At 38.1% G+C, this 19736-nt stretch overlaps 1 protein-coding gene across 3 annotated transcripts in view; it reads left to right on the forward strand.

Moving 5' to 3' along the window:
* Positions 1–5428: 5428 nt before the first annotated feature.
* SNCA (synuclein alpha) overlaps positions 5429–19736 on the forward strand; it is a 136591-nt gene continuing 122283 nt past the window's right edge. Inside the window, exons 1-3 of one of the 3 annotated variants that reach the window (XM_023553245.2) lie at positions 5429–5538; positions 7031–7176; positions 13467–13508. In XM_023553245.2, coding sequence (XP_023409013.1) covers positions 7056–7176; positions 13467–13508 — 163 coding nt within the window. In that variant the 5' untranslated portion in view covers positions 5429–5538; positions 7031–7055. Of the gene's footprint in view, positions 5539–5578; positions 5883–6620; positions 6910–7030; positions 7177–13466; positions 13509–19736 lie in introns of those variants that run through there. The other 2 variants (XM_023553244.2, XM_023553246.2) reach the window with 2 other exon arrangements.

Below are 19736 nucleotides of genomic sequence, written 5' to 3' on the forward strand. Positions count from 1 at the left end.
CAAATGATTTTAGAACTCCCTATGAGGCCATCTGTGCAGGTTGGGAGAGAGAGAGGAACGTAGCCAGAGTAGGAGTCATGGGTATTTGGGCCATTTCCTCATGTTACTTACCTGTGCCTTTAGGGTCTGCTCAAGCCTAATCTCCTATATGTCACTCCAATTGCTAGTGGAGTTTTGATGTGCATTCCCACATTTATGACTTGTTGAGTTAGACAACACCAGTGCATGATGGGTAGCTCAGGTCACATGGCAGCTTGGTGGTCCTTGGCTAAATAATCAGTCTCTATGAAGGCCTAGTAACGTACCAAAAACTGTTTCTCAAAAGACATTACTCAGAGAATGAGAGGGATTTGCTCTAAAATTCAAAGGAAATACGATGTGATTTACTTATGTGGGCCTGACAAAGACTCCACACGTCTATCTGCCACTGACGCTTCAAGCTCCATTGGATATGTTGGATCATATTGTCCAAATATCACAGTAGTTTGCATGGCAGCCTATACCAATTAAAGAGCCTTCTTTTGTTCTAGACTCTATTCGAAACTATCAGCTTCTCAGGTCACTCAGTAAATGGACTGGAGTAGCACACCCAAGCAAGGAATATGTTACTTCCGTAATCCCACTAGGCATTGTGCCCCTTTGTGCTGGTTGTAGGAGGGGCCATACGCAACAGCATATCCTTCACTTACAAATGATGCCTCAACATGCCCCATACTACTGCATCCTTAGACATTTTACTGAGATACCATTGAACTCCTAGAAATTTTACTGAGATACCGTTGAACTAGAAATTTTACTGAGATGCCATAATGAGATACCACTATACAACTACTAGAACGTGTAAAAATGAAAAATATTTACAACTTCAGATATTGGAGAGGATATAGCAACCAGAACTCTTACTCATTGCTGTATGAACGTAAAATGGTACAACCACATTGGTAAACAATTTGACAGTTTCTTAAACAAACACCTACCATAGCAATTATACTCCTCGAGATTTATTGAAGAGAACTTTATAGATATGTATATACACATACACATACAAAAAGAATATTGAATATACCATCGACTACCAGAAGAATCAACGAATCTGTCTTGGAAGAACTACAGCCAGAATGTTCCTTAAAAGTGAGAATGGAGAGACTTTATCTCATGTACTTTGGACATGTTATCAGGAGGGACCAGACTCTGGAGAAGGACATCATGTTTGGTAAAGTAGAGGAAGACCTTCAATGAGATGAGTTGACATGGTGGGTGCAACAATGGCATCAAACATAGCAATGACTGTGAGGATGTCACAGGACCAGGCTCTATTCCACTCTGTTTTACATACAGTCACTATGAATTGGACCCAACTTGATGGCACCTAGCAACAACAAGAGTAAAAAGACTTGCAGAAGAATGTTCAGAGCAACTTTATTCGTAACAGCCCTGTCTTAGTTATCTAGTGCTGCCATAACAGAAATACCACAAGTGGATGGCTTTAACAAAGGGAAATTTATTTTCTCACAGTCTAGTAGATTACAAGTCCAAATTCAGAGGATCGGCCCCAGGGGAAGGCTTTCTCTCTCTGTCAGCTCTGGAGGAAGAGTCCTTGTCCTCAAACTTCCCCTGGCCAAGGAGCTTCTCAGGCGCAGGGACCTTGGATCCAAAGGATGCGCTCTGCTCCTGGTGCTGCTCTCTTGGTGGTACGAGGTCTCCAACTGTCTGCTTGCTTCCCTTTCCTTTTATCTCTTGAGAGATAAAAGGTGGTGCAGGCCACACCCTAGGGAAACTCCCTTTACCTTGGATCAGGGAGGTGACCTGAGTAAGAGTGGTGTTACAATCCCACCCTAATCTTCTCAACATAAAATTACAATCACAAAATGGAGGACAACCACACAGTACTGGAAATCATGGCCTCACCAAGTTGATATATATTTTTGGGGGAGATGCAATTCAATCCATGACAAGCCCCACTGAGGTTTCCATTACCTTCATTCAAATAATTTGATCTTTTTCTGGTTCCTATGAGTCGCTATGAGTCGGAATCGACTCGATGGCATTGGGTTTTTTTTTTTTTTTTTTTTTTTTTCTGGTTCCTGACAGATAACCTCTAGAATCTTGGGATTTCTCCAGTTATTGAAGTATCTTTCTTATCGAAGAGAACTCCAGACCCGACAAGTTATGCTAAAGAGGTGACTCAGGTGGTACCTAGACAGGCTAGAAAGACCACCACGTGATATCAGCCAACTTTACGGAGGTAGGGCATGAATCAATCAATCATGCATACTAACTGAGGTCCCAAAATTGATGCTGGACTTGGCAGCTCCAGTGACCGCCTAATTGGTGAAAGATGTCAATACACTTGGGAGAATAGTGAGTCCCTTTTTGGGACATGGAAGCTCCGAGTTGAGAACCCTCCCAGACCTCACCCTATGCATCTCTTTATTTGTATCTTTTTCTTGTAATACAACTGTAATACAAGTATAATGCTTTCCATGAGTTCTATGAGTTGTTCTAGCAAATTATGGAATCTGAGTTAGGAGAAACTAAGTCAGAAGCGAAGGGACTTGGGAATCCTGAGCTTATGGCTGGTATTCTGAAGGGGTAAAGGGAACCCCTGAATTTGTACATAGCAGGTCAGAAAAGACGGGGGGGGGCCACTGGGGACTCCCAAGCTTGCAGCTGGCATCTAAAATCTTGGGCAGACTTGGAAGTCTGGAGAACAGTGCCCTATAACTTGTGAGGTCTGACCTAAATCCAGGTGATTAGGGTCCGAGGAGGAAATGCTGCATGTGTAGCTGGTATCAGAACAAAAGTGGAATGGAGGGGAACAGAACTGATAAAAAAAATTGACCTGAGATTAATTTGATTTTTCTAAACAGCCTCAAGCTGGAAAAAACCAGAAAGTACATGAACATGGAAGAATGGATAAAAATGGTGGTGTATTCAGGCAAAAGTCCTTTGCAGAGCATGAAGTACCATATAAAGGTGTGGAATCATGTTATTTTATGAAAAGCAAAAAAACAACCACTACCCCAAAATAAATCTCCCATTGGTCTGCTGTGGGACCTAAAATAGCTGTCATTTTAGTTACCCCTTTGATTTAAGGCACCGAGTCTCAAGAACGTCCCTGTTAACTTATAAAGAAATCCTATGAAATAATACATTAAATAATTATCATAATATTTAAGGGAGCCAGCTCCAGCTGTGATAGGTCACAGTGGAAAGCATTTATTATTGGCAACAATAAAAAGAAGCAATGGAAAGCAATAAGAGAAACACTACTGATGCGTGCAACAACTGAGTAGGAACAAACCTCACAAATATGCTGAGTGAGAGAAGTCAGACAGGTACAAGGAAAGCTCATACTCTATGATTTTGTGTAATGAAATCCAAGCATAGGCACAAATAAGAAAGGGCACAAGGGAACATTCTGGAGTGATGGCAATGCTCTGTGTCTTCAGAATGTTGTGGGTTATACTAATACATGAATTTTTCAGAGCTGATTTAAAGAGACACTTTTCACTGTATTTAAATTATACTTAAATTTTAAAAATCACCTAAATGCTATTGTGCTTGTTTTAAAGTAGTTCTTACACCTTATGGATGTATGTGGAAGTATTTACAGATGAAAAGATGCTTGTAATATCTGGGATTTACTTATAAATAGAGGGAGCTTGTGACAACATGTGTAGGCGTATAAATGTGGAAGTTGTGTGGTATTCACATGAGGGTCCTTTAGTCTACTCTACTTTTGTATATGTTTGAACATTTTCCGTAATAATAAGTTGAAAAGAACAGAATCTTTTGGGTTCATTTTCTCATTTACCAAAGAGTCATCGGGGAACAGAAGCAGAAAATAATTGTTTAAGGTTTAACCAGTTCCCAGGTTCAGCCTTCTTTCTCTGATCCCAAGGAAACAAATTATGAGCTACTGTTTTTGGAAAGCCTGCTTTAAAAAAAAGATAAAACAATAGTGCAAGGAGGTATTTAAGCAATAAATATTTATGACCTCAATTTCACTCTCTACTTTTTTCTACTGAATATATATATGTAGACACATAAAAAAATTTTTTTAAATGTATATGTATGTATGTATACCCATTGGGACCGTGTAGGAAAGAGGAGAACTGCCCCTTAGGGTTTCCAAGGAGCGGCTGGTGGATTTGCACTGTCCACCTATATATATATATCCTCGAAAACATCTTTAATAAATAAAACAAATAAACAAACAAAAAGCCATACAGCAAAGACTTGTTTTTTCCTTCAGGCTGTGAAATCATTCTCCTAATCCAGGCAAAAGAAAGCAAAGGCCTTCTGCTAGAGGGAGGAGCTTGATTCTCTATTCTGGTCCGATCCAGGAACATCTGTTTCCTCCCAAGCTCTGAAAGAGGTGAAAATGTGTTAAGCGATGCAAAAAAAAAAAAAAAAAAAAAAGACGTTTTGAAACTCGAGCACGTGCGTTCGTGTGTGTGTGTGTGTCTGCCTGTCTGTCGGTCCGTCTGTCTGTCCAGAGGGGGCTAGGGGAGGTTCAGTGTCAACTTCGAGGGCAGAGTGAATCTGAAGTTAGAAAGATGAGTTGAGTGCTTCTGAGTCTCGGCCTTACAAGCAGCCGAAGGGAAATTGGAATCATCGTTCAGGGGGAAAAACCAGACTGGATTTGTCTCCTTCATCCAGATGCTTGGTGGTCTGGAAAGTAAATTCCATTTAGAGAGCGAAAAACCTTAGACTGACTGCTTGTTTTCGACGGCTGGGGAATATTTATTCCACAGATGGGGAAAAAAACCGGCGTCTGGCATCCTCTGATTGGTGGAAAAGAAAATGGTGACAGTGGGGTGGGAAGAGGATTTGTCGAGCTTCCTCCTGCCTCATCAACCTGTAACTCTTCCTTACTAGTCTCCTCTCCACCTGCAGGACATTTTCGGACTCATCCGAGGTTAGGATGGAGGATATTTGAACAAAATCGACCTCTGACTTTGTATTCTGCGACCGTTTACCAAATTTAAGCGATCGGAGAGAAATGTGCTCTTGTCGGTACGTATATGAGCACCATCCTAATCTATCTGAGTCCTTCAGCAGCTCCTCGAGAGATTGCTTCTGGCTCCCAGGGGTTGGCGCTGACTAGGGGTCCTCACCAAGAACCAGAGCGAAAGGAGGAGACAAGGAAAGAGAGGCTGTGGGAAAGCAGGAGAGACATCAGCCAAAGCCTAACCGCTCACGCTCGCCACAGGACTCCCCCGTGACCCTGAACTTGAGGTGACACGCCGAACATTCCACCTTCCTGCCTCCAGGACCAGGCGGGAGACTGGAGTTGGAAAGACACCCCCTCCCGTCCCTCCACCCTCCATCCAGGAAAACGAGCGAAGCGCACGAGGCAAGGAAAGCAGAGGGCGCCTGGAGTGGGGCGGGGAGAGGCGCTGACAAATCAGCTGAGGGGGCGGTGAGCGCAGAAGAAGGAGGAAGAAGAGCAGGAGGAGCAAGACCACGACGACCTGAAGGGGGCCGGAGAGAGGGGGCGAGCGACCGTGAAAGGCGAGGCGGGACAGTGAGGTGTGTGCTGTCTTTAGAGCGGACCTCGGGACCCAGCCCCGCCTTAGCATCCTTCTCGCGCTCTCGCCGCCTTCCCTTCCGACCTTGTCTTTCTCTTGGATCCTCTTGTGCGGGGGACGGGGAGTGGTAATTTGACGACAGGTTCGCGGGTTCGCCTCCCACGTCCCCAGCCTCTCGTCGCCAGGTTGTGCTGACAGCAGCCTCCTTTGGGGGACCCTCCCTCTCCTGGAGCTGCTCCGCCCTTCCTGGGCACTTCTTTCCTCCCAGTTCTCATTTCAATAACATTTGCTTAAATTTAAAAAGAGGGGGAGGAAACAGAGTTTCGGAGGAGCAGAGGGGCTCAGGTAAGTACCTGTGGAGCTAAAGGGGCAAAAGGAGCTTTGGAAATCTTGGAGAAAATCTGGTGGGAGATGAGGACGCCTGGGGGTGGAGGGCGGGGGGGTTGGTGCTGCGGTGAGGACAGGCTGTGCCAAGTCTCTTGGCGGTGGTTATTTGTGCTTTTGGTGAGCTGGAGGAAAGTAAGTGGATTTGGCTTTCCACCTGATTCCCATATTCTCCTTACCCACCCCAAAGGCTGAGAGATCAGGCTGATTCTCCGGATACGCTTTTCCTTTGGGAAAGGGGAGAATGCTCAATGGACGGATGAATTTCCAACTTTTATTTCTCCCTTACCTAAATCCTCCACTCCACCCTCTCTGTTTTCCCTGTAACGTAAGCAAGCTGCATTTTGCAAAAAAAAATTAAACGGAAGTGCCAGAAGAACAAGTCGACATGTGTTAAAGGGTTAACAGGTGCAGGCCCAGCCTTCACCGCTGGACACGGGGTCCCCTGGCCGGTTAGGGCAGAGAACTGCCCCTCGGGTGGCGCTAATCTGGAGACCACCAGCCGGTGTGAACAGCGCCTGCACTGGATAGATAGCAGAGAGTGGGGTGGATGGTCCAGTGGATTAGAAGGAGGGCTGGAAGCCTGCTTCTGTCCAGAGGTACAGCCACACCCGGTGTGGGGGGTGGGTAGTTCTCTTCCCGCCTCTTTCCACCAAGATCAAGCTTTCAGTCCTCTTCTGGGATTCACTTCTAGGATGCCTCTGAATGCACACCTACAACTCCTTTTCTTTTCTTTTCTTATGGTTTTCTTCTAAACATGCATCTAACTTAAACTGTCACGAGTTGGATCCTAGGAAGTTGGAAGAGGGGTCCATCCTTTCATGCTACTCCACTTGCAAAATGCAGTAGAAACAGTCCTGATGATCCATCCTAATCCATGTTAGGCAGCCAGACTTTTACTGGCAAGGTGGATGAGGGACGCTAAATTTTTAAAGCAAAAGCTAAAGAAGTGTTGTTTTGTTCAGCCATTGGAATGAGGATATAAAAAGTATGAGTTTCACACTTTTGGGATTTCTACTGATTTCTCAGTGGTTTTTACCTTGGGTGCTTTTAATTTTGTTTTGTTTTACCAAAAAGTTCTCATTCAAAGTGTATTTTGTGTTCTCCAGGGTGGTGTAAAGGAATTCATTAGCCATGGATGTATTCATGAAAGGACTTTCAAAGGCCAAGGAAGGAGTAGTGGCTGCTGCTGAAAAGACCAAACAGGGTGTGGCAGAAGCAGCAGGAAAGACAAAAGAGGGTGTTCTCTACGTAGGTAGGTAAACCCCGACTGTCATTTTAATATTTATCCATGACTGATGGGTTAGGATGGTTGATGCTCTAAATGCTGTTTTCTTGCTTGATTCATCTTTGCATCATCACTTGCAAAGAGAATGCACTGAGTCACAGGTATGTGTGGGTAGGGGAATGTGTGAATTTCGGCTAATAGTACAAAATGAAGATAACCTTTTGTTTTTCCTGATTATTCAATTTTATAATAATATTTAGGATTTTTTAGTTCCTTTTTTTTTTTTTTTTTAAATAAGTGCCTCCCTGCATTAAAAAAAAACAAACCTGTCGCTGTTGATTCAGTACTGACTCATGGTGACCCATGTGTATAAGTGACTGTACTTCAGATGAAGTTTTTAAAATTCAGAGACTTATAAAAAATAATCAAGAATATTCTTAGGAATCAAAATCATTCATAGGTCTTTGATTTCTTTTATCATCATAATGTTTCCTAATTTTTTATGTATTCTGATTTTAAATAAGATTTAGATATTGGATCCCTGGTTGCAGAATGGTTAGGTGTTCGGCTATTAACCAAAAAAGTTGGCAGTTCAAATCTACCAGCAGGTCCTTGGAAACCCTATGCGGCAGTTCTACTCTGTCCTATAGGGTTCCTATGAGTCAGAATCGACTCAATGGCAATGGGTTTCGTTCAGTTTTGGTCTGTGATGTATAAAAAAAGACGTACTGTGGCCCTAAAATGGAAAGGACAGATTAGTCTTCGGTGGAGTTACGTATTGTAGCCATCTGGTAGGCTGAGAAAGTGGTTGAGAACTACTGCTAGTATCTCTGCAACGTCTATATAATACATTTCTCAAACGGCACATACTAAATAATGAGATTGATGCTTACCACTTCTACTCGTTCCTAAATTCCCACCTTGGAATATATACAGAAGTCTTGATCTTTTTTCCTTATTTATATCTAGAACTGTATTAGGTTGGGTGTTATTTTACAAACCACTTCAAATTCTTTGGGGAAGGCGCTGTGATATAACAGGAATAGATACACACACACACACTCCCACACTCAGCCACTCTGCTCATTCTTTTTGTTCTCTTTCTCCTTTTCTCCTTTTAACTCTTCCACATTATCTGGGAGCAGCTATAGTAGCAGTAACCATGGGGTGAGTAGTAAGGTGGAGGATAACTATACTGGATGGCATAGATGACACTGGTGCTATCCTGTGTCTGGAGGGAGAAAGAAAGCTACGCTGTTTATGCAGTGTAGATTAGCAGGAAAAAAATTATACTTGGAATGATTTTTATGAATGCCTTTCATCAAAATTTACATCAGATTATTATTTTTCATTGTTCATAAACTCCTTTTTATGTAGAGTTGATCTTACCACAAATCTTCTATTAAATTACTTTCTCTACCTTAAAAGATATTTTCAGAAAAATCATTGAAATAAAGAATGTTATAAAGCAGATAAACTTGATGAATTAATGTCAAGTTTGTTGTGAAATATGAGTTATATTTCTTTAGGTGGAATTTGGAATACTGAATTAACGACATGTGCTTTATTATATCTTTGTTATCTGTTCTAACTTTTCCAAGTTGTGTAAGTACATGCTTGTAACTGTTCTTTGACTTAAGTTACTTTATAACTTTGTAACCTTAAAGATTTTTTTAAGGTGCTAATATTAACTCCATGGAGCCCTGGTGGCACAATGGTTAAGAGCTTGGCAGCTAACCAAAAAGTCAACAGTTCAAATCCACCAGCCGCTCCTTGGAAACAGTTCAAATCCACCAGCCGCTCCTTGGGGCAATTCTACTCTGTCCTACCAGGTTGCTATGAGTTGGAATTGACCTGAAGGCAACAGGTTTATTTTGGTTTTATTAACTTCATTAATTTGTAGCTAGTGTAAAAACTATCAAATATTAGCTTAATAATTGCACTTTTCCAGATGATAAACAAATTTCATCATCTGCAACAATTTTTGTTTTTATTGTGAATTTTGAGTTTGGGTAAATAAAATGATTCTTTTTCTCAGAGATTAATTCTGTTATTTGCTCTGAGATGACCATATAAAATTCTAATTTGTGTATGCGTCATGTATTTTTAAATCATGTTCAATGTCTATCAATGTTTAACAGTAAGTTCTATAAATTATTTATTAATTGTGTTCTGAAGTCTAATTGAAAGTTGAACTCATACGCAGGAGTTCAGGTAAACAATGACCATGTGAAGACACAATGGTATAGAGCCGGGACTGGCAAGTTTTTGTCCCTCAATTACTCAGCTCTGCTGTTGTTGAGAGCAGCCATAGGCAATAACAAGCATCACTCTGTGTCCCAATAAAACTTTATGTACAAAAAGAGGTGGTGATTCAGATTTGGTCCATAGGCTATAGTTTGCTTACTTCTGGTGTAGTGGAAGGAGCCTGGGCTTGATGGCAGACAAACCTGACTTGTAGTCCAGGCTCCATCACTTATTATCTGTGGGATATTGGGGAAGTTATTTAACATCTCTGAGCATCATCTTCCTCATTAGTAAAAATATGCTTGAAAAAAATTGCAATCGCCTTATAGAGTTTGTGAAAATGTCATAATAGAGCAGAACATGTAAGCATAGAACACACTTTCGTAAATATGAGACATTATTATCAAAGAAACTCTCCAACAGAATAATTTCTTTGCCAACATGTTTTCTTTTTGTCCTTTATACTTTATTACAAGGACTGTTATCAACAACCAATTTGAAAGATTGGAAGTAACTTAAGAAATTTATCCAATTTCACTTATGACTGAAGAAGTTTGGCAGACTGTCTTCATAAACCCCTAAGAAACATAACCTCATTCCTTTATAATAGTATCTTACACTTTCGGTAATCTCTTTTAACTATTGAAGAACTTCTGTAACAATCAGTGTAATTTTTATGATTTCTTCTCCCTTTGTACACAAATTTTCAATCAATATACTTCAATTTGATATGCTTCAGTTGGAAAGCAATTTTAAGTCTTATGTAATATCAAGTATTATAAGAGTAAAGGCAACAAAGTGAAGATCTTCAAAACTCTTCCCAATGCTATTCTCAACAAGCATCAATGGTCAGGTTTGGACTGAAATTAAACTGTCAAGTCACAATGTGTTTTACCTTCACCAAGTTGACCTGGCTTTGAGAATGGCAGCATAGCGTGCACAACACCGTATAGCTGAGTTCTCTCAACTCCCAGGCATTACTTCTGATGTTTCTAGTCTGCATCCTTGTGAGGTCATGAGAGAGAGACAAGATAAGATGTTTTAAATTTCAGCATACTGAATAGATACTGGTTTTACTATTTTTAATTTCCCTGTATATTTAAAAAGAAGAGTTTTGAATGTTTTGAGAGAAGGTTTTAAAGATTGTGAAATAATTGTAATTTTTATCGTTGATTAATCATAATTTTTTTTCTTGATTATTAAGATCTCATTTCACAGTTTCAACTTCTGTGGTCATTTCACAGTCATATACTACTGTGCAAAGTGGACATTGCTTATATTAGGTATAGATATAGATAGATATGGAGTCCCTGAGTGGCACAAATGATTAAGTGCTCTACTACCAACCAAAAGGTTGTTGGTTCAAACCACCCAGAGGTTCCTTGGAAGACAGGCCTGGAAATCTATTTCCGAAAGACCACAGCCTTGAAAACCCTATAGAGCAGTTATACTTTGCACACATAGGGTCTCCAGAGTCAGAATAGACTCGAAAACAACTAACGATGACAATATAGATACATGCACACATACACACACACATTTATACACAATACATGTGCACACACACCCACATACATACATTACACCATCCCGTATTCTTTAACATATTTAATAATTGCACAATTTTGTTTATATGACATTTATAATTTAGAGATTTGTCCTGTGTTTCAAACTGCAAATCCCTTTATAAACAACATTATATGTGAAGAATAATAGTTAACGTTTACTAAATATTTACTGTTCTAAGACCTTTCTGTGTATTATTTTCTTTAATCTTTGAATTGACACCATGATGTGCATTTGATTGTTATATGATGAAGATTTAAACCCAGACAATCTGAATCCAGACCCCACATTCTTAACTACAAAGCTATTGTTTATGTTTTATTTTTATTTGAGGTTCTTAAAAAAGAGAAGAAAACAATAAAAACAGTAGCCTTTAGTTGATTCCGACTCATGGCAGCTCATGTGTATTGGAGTAGAACTTCACTCTGTAGAGTTTTCAGTGGTTGATTTTTCAGAAATAAATTGCCAGGCTTTTCTTCTGAGATTCCTCTGATTGGGCTCAAACCTCCAACCTTTCGGTTAGCAGCTGAGTGCTTACTGTTTGTACCACTCGGGGACTTGCTATATTACAATGGGAAGTTCTTAAATATATTTAAACTCTTTTATTAAATGTAGAAGCTTTCATTGGCAGTTTTATAAGATTTAAGTTTAAATATGATGCATGTAAATTTCTCTTAATGCCAAATTGTATCTATTTTTATAAAAATACTCAATGAACATTTTCAATATAATCCTGCATATTTATTTCCATTATCTTATTGTCTAGATCATAGATTTGTATTTTTAAATTAAAAAAAAAAAAAAGGAACTAGAAACTAACCCAGATAAATTTTTCTTAAAATTTGATCCAGGAATTACTGCACTAATTTGAACACTTACTAAAACAAACAAACCCTTTTCTGTAGAGTGGATTCCAACTCATAACCACCCTATTAGACAGAGTAGAACTGCCTCATAGGGTCTCCAAGGAGCAGCTGGTGGATTCAAACTACCGACCTTTTGGTTAGCAGCCAAGCTCTTAACCACTCTACCACCAGGGCTCATTTGAATACTAGGATTCTTAAAAATGTAAATATCTGTACTTCATACTTACTGAATATTAGGGGCTGTGGCTCAATAATAAACATTTTTAACTATCACTCCTACCTAATTGATTGTGCTACAGTTTATATTTTAAAAACCTCTTTCTTAGTGATTATTTAATTAATCTTATGAATTAATTTTACTGGTAAGAAAGCTGAGACACCCCCCTTACACTTTTTTCTTTGTTTTAAAAAGTGTTTACAGTTATTTCTAGAATAGTCAGTAAGGGTTTTTAAAACTTAGTGCGTTTTTATACTGAACTAGGAGATTGGTAACAATTTTAATATCTACTTTCTACTTTTTAATTCCCCGTTTCCTTATATTTTTCTATTTCCTTATAGATCTATATTAATTGAGTTGTAGGGTAGTTTTCAAATGAATCTCTAATCTGTTGTTATTTTTTCCAAAATTATTTTAATTAAAAAGCTGGTCTGAATTATACTGAAGGATCCAACATTAGGGGTATTATGAATTAAAATTGTTAACAAACTTAGTCTTAATAATACATATATTAATAAGTTATTTTTATAAAAGCTTAGTAATGGTCAAGGTTTGAGGGAAATTCCTATCTTGTCTCTTTTTGAAGCTAGTATTGGAAAACCTGAATAATAAAATACTACCTTCTTTCTAAATATATGTATAGTTTTGTGTAAAGAATGTGGGCTGAAGGTAGGACAGACCCCAGTTTGAATATGCTTGTAGCCTGTTATTACCTGTGTGTCTTTAGGCGAGTTACCTAGCTTTAATTTTCAATTTATTCATATAAAAAACAGGTATAAAAACCAAACTCATTGCCGTTGAGTCGATTCTGACTCACAGCGACCCTATAGGACAGAGTTACAAGTTTCTTAGAAGTGGCTGATGGCTTCGAACTGCCAACCGTTTTTGGTTAGCAGCCAAACTCTTAACCACTGCGCGTAGTAGACCTATACTCAGTTGATGTTATGAACATTAAATGATGTAGATATAAAGTGCCTCTCACATAGTAACTGTCCAGCCGATGCCAATGCCGTCTTTCCTTCCCTCTCTATTTGCATTTCATGGGTTAACTAATCCCTCTGTTGTGCTTCAGTAAATCCTCTACAGTTTGAATCCAAAATCATCTTCCCACCCAGTCCCGGTGTTATCACACCTTTTTTTTTTTTTCCTTTATAAACTGATATATGAAGTGGGAAGCAAGGGGATAAAAAGTCATCGTGTGCTAAAATTTTAATTGGAGAGACCCTCCTGTTTGCTTTCTGCTTTTTGTGGTAGTGATTACTGAATTTTCTGGCTTTAGGTTTTGTGCCCCGTAAGAATATCATCACATAAGGCTGCCTAAGATTGAGATTTTTTGATGAGTGGTATTTAAAACCAATTAACATTAATATAAGGACAGTTTGAAATTTGTAGTTTGAAATAAAATTTGTTTGTTCTTTTAGGCTCCAAAACCAAGGAAGGCGTGGTTCATGGTGTGACAACAGGTAAGCTCCACGGGGCTTATATCCAGGGATGATATTAAAGGTATTAATAACCAGTGTGGCCCAGCAGTGTTTATTCGGAATACAATCGTAAACAACTACTGTGTCTGTAGAAGCATTCTAATGGTAAGTCAGCTTGGTTTAACCTTAATTATTTTTATTTATTAAGTATTTTGAAGTAGGTCATTATTATAAATATATAATACACAATATATTTAACTTCCAAGAATAACGACTTTGAATTGACCAGCTGTGCTTTAAGTTATAACGGCTGGTATTAGAGTATTTCAACCAAATTAAGGTTTTGGCAGGCTGCTAGCATATACAACATATAAGGATTGACACTTTTCAGAAGATTAAAGTAAAATTTTCAGCACCACCAAAAAAACCCAAACCCAATGCCATTGAATAGATTTCTATTCATAGTGGCCCTGTAGAACAAAATACAACTGCCCTATAGGGTTTCCAAGGAGCTACTGGTAGATTCGAACTGCCAGCCTTTTGGTTAGCAGCTGAGCTCCTAACCACTACACCACCAAGCATATTCTGAACACTAAACAATACTGATTATAACTTTTTTTTTAAAAATGATTCAGAAGATATTTCAGGAAATACTCTTGAGATGATTGGTGAAATATTTATTCTCTTTATCTCTATTTGGCCTAATTTCACCAAGAATTTGAGTAGGACTGTAGGAAGAGTTGAGCCCTGGTGATGCAGTGGTTAAGAGCTTGGCTGCTAAACAAGAGGTTGGCAGTTGGAATCCACCAGCTGCTTCTTGGAAGTCCTAAGTGGTAGTTCTCTTCTGCCCTATAGGGTTGGTATGTGTCAGAATCAACTCAACAAAGGGTTTGTTTGTTTGTTTGTTTATAGGAAGATTTAAGGAGGCTGATGGCATAGTGGTTAAGCACTTTGGCTGTTAACTGAAAGGTTGGTGGTTTAAACTTACCAGCCGCTCTGTCGGAGAAAGATGTGACAGTCTGCTTCTGTAAAGATTACAGCCATGGAAACCCTGTGGGGCAGTTCTACTCTGTCCTGTAGGGTCACTGTGAGTTGGAATCAACTTGACAGTAATGGGTTTGGGGTTTTTTTGGTTAATAGGAATATTTACAATAAAGAGAAAGCAAACATTATAAAAACGATGTTGCTGATTATAAACAGAAGGAGGATGATGATGATAGAAATAAAAAAAAAGGAAAAGAAAAATGTAATAACCTTAAGAGCTCACACACTTGATATCGTTGAGTTTCTTGTTGTCTGTACTCCAAACTTCCTGACTGATGTGGTGAAACAAAAGACATAATCAGAAATACAATTCATGTGCCCAGAAAGCAGTAAACATAATAGTGTCTGGGGAAAATATCATATTTCTTACTCTGAATTATAAAATAGAAACAGGGAAAATCAAATGAAAGTGTTAATACAGTGCTGTGGTTTAGACCAACAACTCTAAGCTAGACTGCCTTGGTTCAAATTTCTACTTACACTTCACTGGCCATGTGATCTTCTGCAAGAATCTTCTCTGTGATTTAGTATTCTCATCTATAAGACAATTAGGTGAATTGATGTGCACCAAACACCTAGAATACTGAAGTCGAATAGTTTGTATTACATCCAAACCAAAGAGCCTGCTGTTGTCAAGCCGGTTCTGACTCAAAGTGACACTGTAGGACAGAGTAGAACTGCCCTAAAGGGTTTCCAAGGAGCGGCTGGTGGATTTGAACTGTCTACCTTTTGGTTAGCAGCCAAGCTCTTAACCACTGTGCCCTTATTATATAGGTGTTACTTATTATCACTCTATAGTGACCTTTCTTGAGCAACATATTTACAGCTAGTGAAGAAGAGTATTTCATATGATTTTTTTTAATGCATTCTTATGATAAAAAATGAGGGTATAAAATTAAAACAGAACACTTTGAAACTGGCTCGGCTAAAAACTAAGTTTAAGTATGCAGCTCTCATTTGCTGTGTTGCAATCCAATATAAAATACAGAAAGCCATGCAAGTAAATGGATTGTCTTGCCTCATAGGGACCTTCTATAAATATGATGACATTAAGCATGATTTTAATGAAAACTGGATAGCAGACAGTTGAGGGTTGTGCTATCTAAGGAGGCCTGGCCTAGATTAACGGTGTTTCATTTTGATAGTTGAGGGAGAATCCATGTGGTTTGGAAAGGAAATAAGGAGGTGATAAGGTTCAAAGCCTAAAGTAGAAATTGAAGAACCCAGTTAGCACTATCATCTAAAGGAATCTGTGAAGATGGGCTGCAAGCTTAACAGTTGAAAAAGTCAGGAGTTTTTTTCAGGGGAATATTTTTTGTCTTCTCCACATTGCCAGATTGCAAACATGAGTTTAGGAAGAGGTGTGTGTGTGTGTGTGTGTGTGTGTGTGTGAAAGAGAGAGACTGAAGTTTGTGTAATAAGTCAACATTTTACAGTGTTTTCTGAAGAAAGCAGCCCACAAGCTTATGTTTCCATGGTCTTACAATGTTGAGAAACTTTGTATACTGTGTCTTCCTTTTAGAGATTCATTTTGAACATTAGCATATTAAAGAATCTGAGCTGTCCAAAATAAAGAAATTTGCATAACATGGTTTAATCCAGAGTTTCTCAAAATTTTTTGACTATTGAAACCTTTCAACAGTGACTAGGATTGACTGAAACTAGTGTTCCCCAGAACAATACAGAAAATGCTCGTAAGCAGCAAGACTGCGATAATGTTGATGTGGACAGTATTTATAGCCATTGCACCAGTCAACCATCATGGAAGTAGTAATATATCAAAAATACAGTTGTAAATAGTCTTGCTATGAGAAATACATTGAGAGAAATCAGCTATAGAAAGTACCAGCCTTCTCCCATATCAAATGAAGGAACTACTTAATTTGCTGAATAGAGGTATTCAATATAAAATTTCAAATTCAAATTATGAGGATAAATAAGTTTGAGATGATAATCTCAATGGTTAAGAAGGAGACTTGTTTGCTTATTATATTTGGTCTAAAATGTTTATTATGGGTATGTAAAACCAAAAACCAATTACCATGCATTTGACTGACTCGTGGTGACTCCATGTGTGTCAGAGTAGAACTGGGCTCCATAGGATTTTTAAAGATCTGATAGTAGGTTACCAGGCCTTTATTCTGATGTGCCTCTGTGTGGACTTGAACCTCCAACCTGAGAGTGTTAATTGTTGGCGTCACCCAGGAACTCCCTTGGGTACATAAGTGCTAAATAAATGTTGTTTTTTATTGTTATTAGACTTAAGGGAGGGAAATGAGAAGTACGGAGTACATAACATTATTCTCTAATGTTAGAAAAATTTCCCCAAGATTCATATCATTAGGTGTTTGCAGAATATAGACTTAACTAAACCAAGGCCAGGACTTCCCTACCTGCAATAAAAAACCCTGCAATATCCAGGGAAATTAAATTCTTCTAGTTAGTCAATCTCTAGGTAAAATCCAGAAAACTCCACTTTAAGCCCTGGCTTTCTGAACTCCGGAAATAATTGTATAAAGTTGTCAAATTGATGCAACACCTTATAAAAAATATGTGAGTGTATTTAGTCTGGATGTAATGAATGACACACCTTTGAAAGTGCTTTAAAAAATAAATTATGATTGATCTTATTTCTCATAAAAATATTATGTAAAGAAATTCCTTTTATTAGGAGTTTACTGAAGGTTTTGATTCTTATAAATGTATTACATCATGTAAAAAAAAAATGCACCAGACAATGTTAAAACAGGCAACAGTGACTTTATTCCTAAAAAAGTTTTCATCAAGGAGGAAAAAAAAAACCCAAACCAAACCCACTGCCTTTGAGTCCATTTCCACTCATAGTGACCCCATAGAGTTTCCAAGGCTGTAAATCTCTATGGAAGTAGACTGTCACGTCTTTCTCCCATAGAGCTGCTGGTGGTTTTCAACTGCTGACCTTTCATGGTTAGCAGCCGGTAGCTTTAACCACTGTGCCACCAGGGCTCCTAAGGGTGGAGGGAACAGACTAAGAAAAGGGAGGAGAAGGAACATTGTAATGGGAGGGAGGCTATTACATGGGGAAAGAGACCAGACTAAGTCTGAGCTCCTACTCCACTGAAGCAGATGTGGGGATGAGTTATCAAGGACTGAAGTGAATTAGTGAAGTACTGAGATACTGAAGTTCCTTAGGAAGGGGTTAAACCATGGGACATATTGATCACATGGAGTTATCTCCTGAGTTTAAGGGTAGATGAAAAATGTGTCATCTGGATTCTGTAAGGGCCAGAGAGGAAGAGATAGGTCAGGGGCCTACAGTCAGGAAGAAAACATTTCAGAGTAGAACTGCACTCCATAGGATATTCAATAAATGTAACCTTTCAGAAGTACATTGCCAAATCTTTCTTCCAAGGCACCTCTGGGTAGATTCAAACTGACAACCTTTTGGTTAGTAGCTGAGTGCTTAACCCTTTGCACCATCCCGGATTCCTTAGAGTCAGGAAAAACCCTGCCTTAAGTTTAATCAAGCTGAGGAGAATGTTATTGTTGCCTAGGTCAGCCATTTTCCAGAACACGAAAAGGTGGAGAGATTTCCAGGATTACAGGGTATAGAAATTCAACTCTGTCAATCATAATCAATAAAACAGCTTTTCAACATGGTACGATTTAAATTTCCTTATTAATTGTTTTATAATGTATTTTTTTTATTTTCCTCGAATCTATAGTTTGTGTACCAATTCAAAGCTAGATCTTAATTTTATAACTTTGTTTAATGTTCAAGTTTTGATTTATTATATTTATTCTAAAAGATGATGCCACATTTCTTGATTTGGGGATTTTAATTTTTAACTTAAAAATACTTTCAAATATAACCTAGTTATTGACGTTAATGTATAAATTGAAGATATACAAAAATTCCTTTTAGTACATTCAAAATTATTTATCTATTGTGAAATAATATAAAAGTAAATGAAAAAAAGATCCCTGATTTTAAAGAACTCAGAATAGAATGGTGGAGGTGAGCAGGCATATACTAGTAAAGGAATAATTTAGAAGCAATGTAAAAAGTTCAATAGCAGAGATATATCTAAACTTTTACTTTATCACAGGAGGAGGAAAAAGGAGCTTGTTGGGAGGAGACTTTTTAACATAGAATATGACATTTGAGTTGAGTTTTAACAAACTGAGTAAACAAGGGAGAGATAAAGGCTTCTGGCCAGATGGAGCTGTGAACACCAGGATTGGAAAGGCTGGCACATTGGGGGAAAACACAAATGAGTTCAAAATATTGTAACATCAATTGATTAGGGAGGCAAATAATCTTTTTGATTCTGGTTACAAAATAAATACCATTTATAAAATCCAAAATATACTAATTTGAGTGTGTCTCCATTTCTGGCATTTTGCCGCCCTTTTTGTTGGAATATCAATGAGCAGGGAAATAGTCTAAAAGGTCTTAATGGGAAAATAGAGGTTCAAGAGCAGTGGATAGCCTGCTACATGAATCAGTCCTACAGAAATCTTTTAAAATGTGTCTATTATTGCAACAAGTTTATCATTTTGTAATGTAACTAATTTACATATTTTTTCAATGATAAAGCCTAACAAAGTTATCATATGTACAAAATGCATTTTACTTCACAGTTTATAAAAAAATAAAAATTTTAATTAATTTTTTATTTTTTTATGCATATTGAAAATAATAGATTGACATTTAGCCATATTTAAAGATTTATCTAGATATTTCAAAAATAAACTTTCATACATGGCAAGAGATTTATAAGTCTGTGAAAGAATCAAAACCTGCTTTTGTCTTGCTTTGAGCTTTTATAACAAGAAAATGCCCATTTTCAGTAAAAATTTCCTATTCGTGTTCTTGCAAAAGAAAAAAATGGCAACTCGAAGCCCATAATTCACTGTTTATAAGGATTAATACTGAGAAATGTTTAAAAACATGAAATCTCCATTACAGCTTTTCACTGGCCTTTAAATTGAACTTTGAATTGTGAATAACCATTATGTGCTAGGAGGAAAATCAGCCATCAATAATTTGCCCAATGTGATACGTCATTTGATTTCTTGACTGCTGCTTCCGTAGGTGTTGATTGTGTATGCAAGTAAAATTAAACCCATGACAACTTGTTGCTTATTGGTCCAGTTGTGAGAATTTTTGTTTTCTTTATGTTGAGATGTAATCCATACTGATGACTTTAGTCTTCAATCTTCATCAGTAAGTGCTTCAAGTCC

Source organism: Loxodonta africana, chromosome 5, assembly GCF_030014295.1.
Source record: "Loxodonta africana isolate mLoxAfr1 chromosome 5, mLoxAfr1.hap2, whole genome shotgun sequence".
Taxonomy (NCBI): Eukaryota; Metazoa; Chordata; class Mammalia; order Proboscidea; family Elephantidae; genus Loxodonta; species Loxodonta africana.